The 8,923-nt window shown below is 50.5% G+C and overlaps 1 protein-coding gene and 1 non-coding gene across 2 annotated transcripts in view; one reads left to right on the top strand and one right to left on the bottom strand.

Annotated features, from left to right (window-relative positions):
• OLFML2B (olfactomedin like 2B) overlaps window positions 1–8,923 on the bottom strand; it is a gene marked incomplete at its 5' end in the record, with an annotated part of 146,013 nt that overhangs the window by 103,567 nt on the left and 33,523 nt on the right. The window contains one exon of the mRNA XM_019528357.1: window positions 1,549–1,774. Within this exon, the coding sequence (XP_019383902.1) occupies window positions 1,549–1,774 (226 nt within the window). The remainder of the gene's footprint in view (window positions 1–1,548; window positions 1,775–8,923) is intronic.
• TRNAQ-CUG lies at window positions 8,009–8,080 on the top strand. Its single transcript has one exon. It is a non-coding gene; the product is annotated as a tRNA-Gln (tRNA).

Below are 8,923 nucleotides of genomic sequence, written 5' to 3'. Positions count from 1 at the left end.
TGCTGGTCCCCCTTGGCCAGTTTGTAGACGGCCACCAGATTCCCCTCTTAGGCTTCTCTTGTGGAGGCTGAACAGGTTCAGATCCTTTAGCCTCTCCTCGTAGGGCCTGCCCTGCTGCCCCCTGATCATGTGGGTGGCCCTCCCCTGGACCCTCTCAATGAACATCCCTCCTGAAGTGCGGCACCCAGAGCTGGACGCAATACTCCAACTGTGGCCTGACCAATATCATATAGAGGGGGAGGATCACCTCCTTGGACCTGCTCGTGATGCATCTGTGGATGCATGACAAGGTACGGTTAGCCTTCCTGACTACATCCCCCATGGAGCTCACTCCAAGCCAGCTTCTGCAATGGCTCCTTTAAGAAGTCAGCCAACCAAAGACTGGGCTGGGTCAAGCTCACCTGAAGAGCAGCCAATACCATTTAGGTATGAGAGCAGAACAAAAATCTTCATGGTTCAGGACCATTTTGCTGTTCCTGTCTCTGACTGGTGTAAACCACTCCCAGTCCTGGATTCTCTCCAAGAGGGAGGATCCAACAGTACCCTTATAGCATTGTTGCAGTCAAGACAATGAGAAGAAAGATGTACTTACTAAAATCTTTTACTGGACCAACTATATAGTAGGGAGAGAGATTATTTTGTTTGAAGTGGCTATTGTAACTAACTTAACAGAGACAAACCAATGTCTTTGTTTTACCTAGTATTTATCTTATCTGCTTCTTTCCAATACCTGAGGAACAGCATTTTGTACCCAATAGTTTATTTAATCTCTTTCCCAACTCTTCAGTTTGTCTAATAAAAGACAATATTGAACCAATCTGGCTTCTCAGAGATTTTGATAACAGTTTTCGTATACAAAACAAAGGGTCAATGCAAAGAGCATAGCGATTAACTGCTCTGTGTCCACAGGGGACAGGACAAGAAGTAATGGACTTCATTTGCAATAAGGGAGAGACTTAGATTGGATCTCAGGAAGAGCTTTCTAATGGTTAAGCACAGAAGGAAATAACCCTGGGCTGCAAAAAGCCACAAGTGCAGGATCAGGCCTTGGGACATGACAAGTCTTGCAAGCCAGGACTAGGCCCTGTGGGGCCTCGCAGGTGCCTGATCTGAGCATGCAGAGGCCAGGGCTCCCCTTGGGTCTGGAAATTTGGCAGCAAGGGAATGGTGCAACTGCTGTATCTGGCCTGTGGGCTGAGTACCCTTGACCTAGATAAGTCATGGAGTCTACATCACTGGAAATTTCTAAGGTCAAGTTAGGCAAACACTTACCCAAGATGGTTTAGACAGGGATAGCCCTGCTCTGAGCAGGGAAGCAGAGCTAGAGGACCTCCTGAGGTCTTGGCCAGCCTTATGTTTGTACATGCCCACTTACAAATATCTGTTCTCAAGGTGATATTTCATAAAATGGGACAATTCTTGTGATCGGCATGGATTGCTGAGAGGGACCAAGGAGTGTCACTGGGTAATGGGTTGTACCTGTGTTGTAGCTAAGAGGACCAGACAGCCGATGCCATTAAGCTGGACATGACTGCAAACACAACTCACGTTCCTCAATGTCATTCTCGGAGTCTGTGAACTTGGCCTTATAATAAGTGATGCCTCGAATGATGGTAGGCTTGGAAGGGATCTTGCTCCCCACATGCAGCTTCCTTTGCAGGAGTTGCTTTGGTTTCTCTTCTTCAGGGGCGGCATGCAGCTCTTGTAAGGATTCAACTGAATTGATCTGCTGGGAAATCGTTTCATCTTGCAGGAATCTTTCTTCATATTTTCCCTTTGCAAGGCAAAAAGAGGATGTTACTGGGTGGTCAAAATACACAGACATGAGCTAGAGAACACAACCAGTGCATCTGCACAGGAACTGGCAAGCAATTGTTCTGACCTGATGCACTTGAAGTGGGAGGCCTCGTCCGGACCTAATTTGTTATGGACATCAGCACCTGATGATTTCTTAGCATAAAAGGCTTTTGTAAATCCTGGAGACAAGCCACAGCAGAAGCTTACACTGAGTCTGAGAGGTTATATATAGCGCCCATGTGCTATTCCTATGCTGTGAATTATATGTTGTGCATCATGCAGTGGGCAAAGGACTTGTATGGTGCATGGGAAGGAGACTGTGCAGGGGCCAAATGATCTGTTGCTTAGCATCAGTGCAAGATGCCAGCCTAGGGCTTGTGACCATGTCTTCCTCTAGCCTTGCACTGCCCCTTCCCGCCACCCTGCATGCCAGGATTGGGTCCCAGAGGCCCACAGCCACCCACTGCTAACCTCCATGTGCCAGGATTGGTTCTCAGGGGCCCAGTGCTTCTCTCTCCTGGCCCCTTACACTGGAGTTTGGCCCTGGGGTCCAGTGCTGTCCCCCCACCCCCACCCTGGCTCTATGCCCTGGGATCAGGCAGCAGATCTAACATGTAGGGCCTGGGGCTCCCCACAGGTCCAGACATTTGGCACCCAGGAAATGGAAGCACTGCTTCTCTGCCAAATGTCCAGACCCATGGGGAGCTCCACAGGCCATATGAGACACCACTGTGGTCTGGATCTGGCCCACAAGCCAAATGCTGAGCACCTCTGGTCTAGCTCAAGCATTTGTTCTAGGTGCTGTTAAGTCCAGGGTTTGATCCCCACTGACGACTAAGAGGTCAGACCATCCATGCATCTATCTGTACTGGCTAAGGTTTACTACCCCGTTTTTTTGTCTGAATAATAGAAACTTTCATCTAAACCCACGTTTCCAGCTTTCCGACTGCAAAAGAGGACTCATTGGTGAAGCTATGCTGTACCACCTGCCCCACTCAGCAAACAAGAAGACACATAGACTGAAACATAAGCTCAGAACTGTCCACTGGCCATCTTGTCTGAAGCCCAGGCAGAACAACTGCAATTTCTATGTGGTTAAATATTCCACTTGTGATCATTTCCCAGAAACATGATTTGCTTGGTCCTTGGGGGTAGTGTGTGGGACTGGAGGATGGCCTTGAATGCCATGCATTTTATTTCTCTATGACTCCCTGCAAGTGCTTTGTGCTTATGGAAACTGTGAATGAAGCATGCTTCACATTGTGCAATTACATGGCATATGTGAGAGGGGAACTGTGCATTGAGTGCATCTGTTTATGAGTGAAATCTGTACTTGGTATATAATTGTACTCTTTTGGGTTGTTCACCTGATAAAAGCATGCAATGGATACAAATGCCACAGGGCATTTGAGCGTTGGATGCATGACACACATAAAAGTACTGCATTAGGAAAATAGAATGTGAGCCTGCCAAATGCTTGGGGAACCTTCTCTGGGGATCAGAGAGTTCCCAGGGGCTGGGTTTAGGAGCCTGAAATGTAGTCCAGTCCCAGGCTGCAGGCTAATGCCCAAAGATTTTCATCTCATTAAAAGAAAATGGAAAACTGGCCTGAACTGCTGAAGCAATGCCCATTTGGCTGAAAGGATGTCTTCAGGATTCCTTCAGACCATGTAATTCTAGCCCTGACTAAAATTAATGAAAAGAAAAAGAAGAGTTTTTCGAAGTGAGGTCACTCAGGGTAATAAAAGCCCCATGCTTTTCACTTCTGCCTGGACAGGAGTGGAATCCCTCCAGCAGTCAGTTGGAAGCTACTGACATTAATACACAAAACCACCGTTGTGAAGTCTTTGGGGCTTGTGACCTGTACAACAGAACCTGTGAAAGCAAAGCGATGGAAAGCCAAGCCACCTACCAGCACACACCCTCAGCTCCTCTCTCACCCACATACTTTATTGTGACTGCAGCTGCTGTACACCACAGACCATCTTAACCCCAACCCCATTTGCCCTTCTGCACACACCACTTTCACCAAAGTACTCTCCCGCCCATCTGCCACTAGCAGGTGCAGCAGCTGGTTGTGTTGAGAGACGGCAACTGGTAATGGACTGTATGCAAAAAGGGTGGTGGATGCAGAGTTCAAATTGTGTACAGGCTGTGGCACACTGCCATAGTCACAGCAATGAGGTGTGTGACTGGGTGCTGGAGCAGGGGAACAAACAATTAAGTGGCTTAGTTTTTCACTGGGGGGGCACACATACTGGCTTTGTTGCTTCAGCACAGAATTAGTGGCTGTTAACTCCCTAGGGGTTTTTTTTTAAATGTTAGTCAGTGACTGCACCTGGGTGTAAGTAAGAGGGCCTCTGAGGGGCACCTTTTGGGGGCATGAGAGCCTACTATGCTGGGAAATAGTGTATCCCTAGCAGCTGCACATGGGACCTTTGCTGGAGGGTAACACCTGACTGAAGAGCACAGTTCCTTCCACAAACATTTTGTGTGGCCTGCTCAATTGGGAGCCTGGTCCTTATAAACACAAATCAATCATGCTTACAAATACCCACCTACACCCTGATGCCCTGAGACTCCTCATCCCAAACCCTGAGGTCTCCTCCCCTTGCTCCTAGGCCCAAAGTAGAATGAACCCCTCAATGCAGGGTATTGCCAGGGCCCCACTTAATGTGCCAGGACAGTCTGCCCTGCTTTGCCTCTCCTTTTCTCTCCTGACATCACCCAGATCACTTAGCTGGGAACAGTCAAACAAACAAACCTAGGGACAGCCCTGGTTAGCTGCTGCAGCTGGAGTGCCACCACAGACTGGCAGGTATATTTATGAGGTGTGATCACTGCAAATGAATACCACAGCACTGTGCTCACACATGTGCCTCCCATAAGAAAGAGGCATCCATTGCCCATTGGCTAAGTGCCCTCCCCATCACACCAGGAGCTGATGGTCTTGGGCTTTACTTTTGTTAATGAAAGAACTTGGCATTTTCATACTCTGTGGGGGTTCCCTGGACCTCCTGTCTCAAAGACACCCTCCTGCCCTTCGTCCGCAACACTTACAGAACGGGAGAGGTTCCTGTCTGGGTTCTCAGTGGAGGGTGAGGGGTACATAACACAGCTCAAGAGCAGGGGGTGGGGACACAGGCTGGTGCTCCCTCAGCTTAAGTCAGATCAGCTGGAAGCTGCTCTCAATTACCACCCTCAGTGGCCCACAGGGGAACGTCCAGTGTCACCCTCTTTGCCCATCACCAGACCCCCCTCTGCCAGGCAGGCCACACCAGCTGTGGTTCTAACCTCGCCAACACCAGGGGGACTCTGGGTTCCCATCTCTCCCCTTGGACATGAATTACCCTTTGATATATAAAAAAAAGCCAGACCACAGTTCCCCTTTGCAATGCTGGCACCTCAGGTTGAACCAGCTGGGATGAGCAGCAAATCTCTTTCCACAGCCCAAGTGACAGAGCTTGCAGTAGCTGACAGGAAAAACAGACACTCTGGACTGAGAGGCGACATGCTGTCCATACAGCCAGGCCCCCAAGCCCGCTCATCAGAGGCTCCATGTCGCTTCAGCACAGAGCTTCCCAGAGAGCTGCAGCCAGCCTCAAAATAACAAGCCTCCTGTCTGGCTCTGACCTCTAAAACCAACAGCCCTTTGGAAGTGGAAGGGGGCAGGCAAGGGAAAAGGTTTGGTCCTATGCTCTCCCTCTTACATTTTGGTTTCAGATGGATTGTGCTTACTTAGCAGGACGGAGCCTGGGGAACGGAAATGAGGTTTGGGAGTGAGTGTATCTGATCTAGGTTGCCACTTGCCCTCAGGAAATGCCCTCTGGGCGAGTTCACGTAGCCACAATGATCTGTGGCAAATTGGCTAAGTGGGAAACTAACTTCTCTTCTCAGCAATCTCTTTCCCAATGACCGCTGCATCCCCCGAGGGAAGAACAGAACCAGTCCCCTGTCCTAAGCATAACGGGGAGAAGGATTGAAACCCTTTGTGAAGGGCCAGCCCCTTGAAGTGACCTCTGTCTCTGGAAGGGACATGGTTAGGGGAGGAACAAGCCCCACAGAGAATGGGAAGCTGGGAGCCAAGGCCAGGCGGGGAGCTAGAGACCTGCACAGGGAAGATGGGGGAAGGCATGCACTGCCAACAGATGCAGCCCTGTGCAGAGCTTGTGTAAAGCACCAGAGACCAGATGCACAGCAGAGGAGCCTGCAGGCAGAGGGCTGAGCAGAGAGAGGCCTGAAGGAGACTCAGTGAGCCAGCAGCCAGGATTTTACAGGAGCAGGAGCCAGACAGACACTATTGCAAAGTGCCCAGGGCCACTAGGATGAGCCTGGGAAGGCGGACCATCTCTGCCAGCAAGGGGCTTAGTATAAGAGCAGGAGCAACTGTCTTTGCATAGCACACTTCGGCGTAGCCAGGGATGATGAAGGAGAGCCTTGGTGGCAAATCATCCAGAAAGGGGTCAGCTCAGACCTGCCCCAACAAGATGCACCAGCACCAGGGAAGATGCATATTACCTGACTGCCTGCCATTAAGGCAGACTCACAGGGGCACCCCAGACATGGGTAAACCTGAACTGTCCACTGCCTGCCACCCAAGGGTCTACCCATGGGTATTTCCCAGACTTCAGGGCTTTGCTGGTTGCACCCCCACCCCTTTCTGCTACATGTGTCAGGGTGCTTTTTAAGCCTTCCTCAGAGGTGTTGGGTGTTGGCTGCAGCCCAGGCTAGGGATTGTGACTGGGGCATGCAAATACTCCTGTTGGGACTTAAAGCTGAATGTTCCTGACTAGACGGTCTTGTTCCTCTGGTCAGGGTCAGTTCAATCACCACATCTGGGTTCAGAACAGAATTTTACCCCATGGTCAGACTGGTGTGGACTATGGTGGGCTTTGCCTCTATCTGCAATCTCTTGAATGTATACTAACAACTTTTTTTGGAAGCAGGACATTGACTGCTGTGGTCCCCTGTTTTACATGTGGTAGATTAGGGTGTTATGTTTTGTCTTGTGTCAGGGTTGACAGCAATTTTACAAACATTATGGATTTGCACCCACCTGAGGGGGGGGCTGCAAGCAGGTTTCAGGGGGTCCGCCTGGCCCAGCCTTGTGTGAGGAGGAGCCGCCTCTGCCCCCCTTACCTCCTGGGGCTGAGGTGAGTCCTGAGGAAGCGGCAGGGTTGGGGGTGGGCCCACCTGCCAGACCCCACAGCCTCCATCTTGTGGGCTACACTGCAGACAGGTGGACAAACCTCCGCACTGCTGCTGCTCAGGGGAGTGGGGCCCCAGGGCTCCCCGCCATCGAGCCCCATGCAAGGCTGTGCAGGTGGGGCTGAGGAGCTGGGCAGCTGTTGTGGCACAGGTGGGCCATGGAGTTTTTACAGCATGCGAGGGGGGCCTCAGGAAGAAAAAAGTTGAGAAGCCCTGGACTAGATGACTTCTGGAGATCCCTCCCAGCCCCAGTTCTCTATGGTTCTATAATCCTGAGTTGCAAAAACACCCTTTCATATAGGAAGTAGCTCTCAGTATGGTAGGCATCTGGAAATCCCTCACTTCAAAGCTTTTGCTGGTTGCTCATAAGGCCCAGGAAGGTTTTCTTCCCCCCTCATGAAGGCTACTGGCTTCTGGGGTCACCCCACAACTATTCTCTGAAGTACTGGGATACTGAACAGAGTAAATAAAGGCTGAGAAGTGCTGACTGATACGTCTAGGTTACTGAAAGGCTGAGAGGTTCCTGGTTGAACGATCTTGCTGTTCTACTCTGTCACACTTTTTGCCAAATTTGGAGCCAGGAAGGAATTTTTCCCCTGGGACAGGTGGGCATGGACTATAGGAAGTCTGCTCTCCTCTGTAGCATGGAGCATGATCAGCTTCTTAGGATGCTCTGAGCATATATGAATCATGAGCTTTGGTTTGGTATTGGCCTGCTTGTGTGGCCTAGAGTGGTGTGTGCTGAGAGCAGACCTGTTGCATTGCCACTTCAAGCCTGCGTGTAGGCTCAGGCTCCCAGGTGGAGCTCTAGCTCTCAGGTTTATGTGGGCATTGGTGATTCAGTAGTACAATTCTTGCTCACTATGTGGGAGGCCTTGGCTTGATTCCTGGCCAATGCAGTATAAGGTTTTTTTTATGATGGGGATGTAGCTCAGTGGCAGCATGCATGCTTTGCATGTATGAGGCCCTGGGTTCAATCCCTAGCATCTGGAGTCTTCAAGCAGGTCCCATGGTGTAATGGTTAGCACTCTGGACTCTGAATCCAGCAATCTGAGTTCAAATCTCAGTGGGACCTTAGTGCATGTAAGAGCTTCTTTATCCTACCCAGAGCAAAGATTCATGGGGGTGTGATCCAGCCTGCTCATTACTACCCCATGGTCCTAATCCATGTGGATACAAATGATGCAGCCAGGAGAAGACCTGATCACCTAATGGCAGACTACCAGGCTCTGGGGGGTGTGCTGAAGGAGATAGGCTTTCTGTCCTACCAGTGAGCGGATGTGGTAGACGGCATCAGACATGCATCACAGAGACCAACTGGCGGCTTCAGGAATGGTGTCTTGAGGTGGGCTTTAGCTTCCTTGACATTAACCCGCACATCACGATGAGAGAGATGCTTGGGTGGGATGGGCTCCACCTTTCCCCTAAAGGTAAGCGTGTGTTCTCTTCTAGGTTGGCAGATCTCCTCTGACGGGCTTTAAACTAGGCTCATCACGGGAAGGGGAAGATGAGGGCAGAGGAAGCTAAACCAAGCAGCACCCACAAGTACAGCCCAGCCTAGACCAACGAGCAGAACGTATACGCAGGTAAGCAACAGGGGCCAGGGCAATGCTGTGATTAGGGAGCCAGTGCACACATCCACAGGAGGCCTCAAATGCCTCTACACAAATGCTGATAGTATGGGAAACAAGATGACACCAACCCAGACATAGTGGGGCTTACTGAAACATGGTGGGACCCAACACATAAATATCAAGGGCTATAGGCTGTACAGGAGGGACAGGACAGGGAGGAAAGGTGGAGGGGTGGCACTCTACATTAAGGAGGAATACACATCCTCACCAGGTAACACAGTCAGAGGAGGGGCACATGGAAGTGCTCTGGGTTACAATACAAGGCAGTCAAGGGGAAAGAGACT

Source organism: Gavialis gangeticus, unplaced genomic scaffold (genome assembly GCF_001723915.1).
Source record: "Gavialis gangeticus isolate Ggan-Ray unplaced genomic scaffold, GavGan_comp1, whole genome shotgun sequence".
Taxonomy (NCBI): domain Eukaryota; kingdom Metazoa; phylum Chordata; order Crocodylia; family Gavialidae; genus Gavialis; species Gavialis gangeticus.
This window is presented reverse-complemented; position numbering and strand designations above follow the sequence as displayed.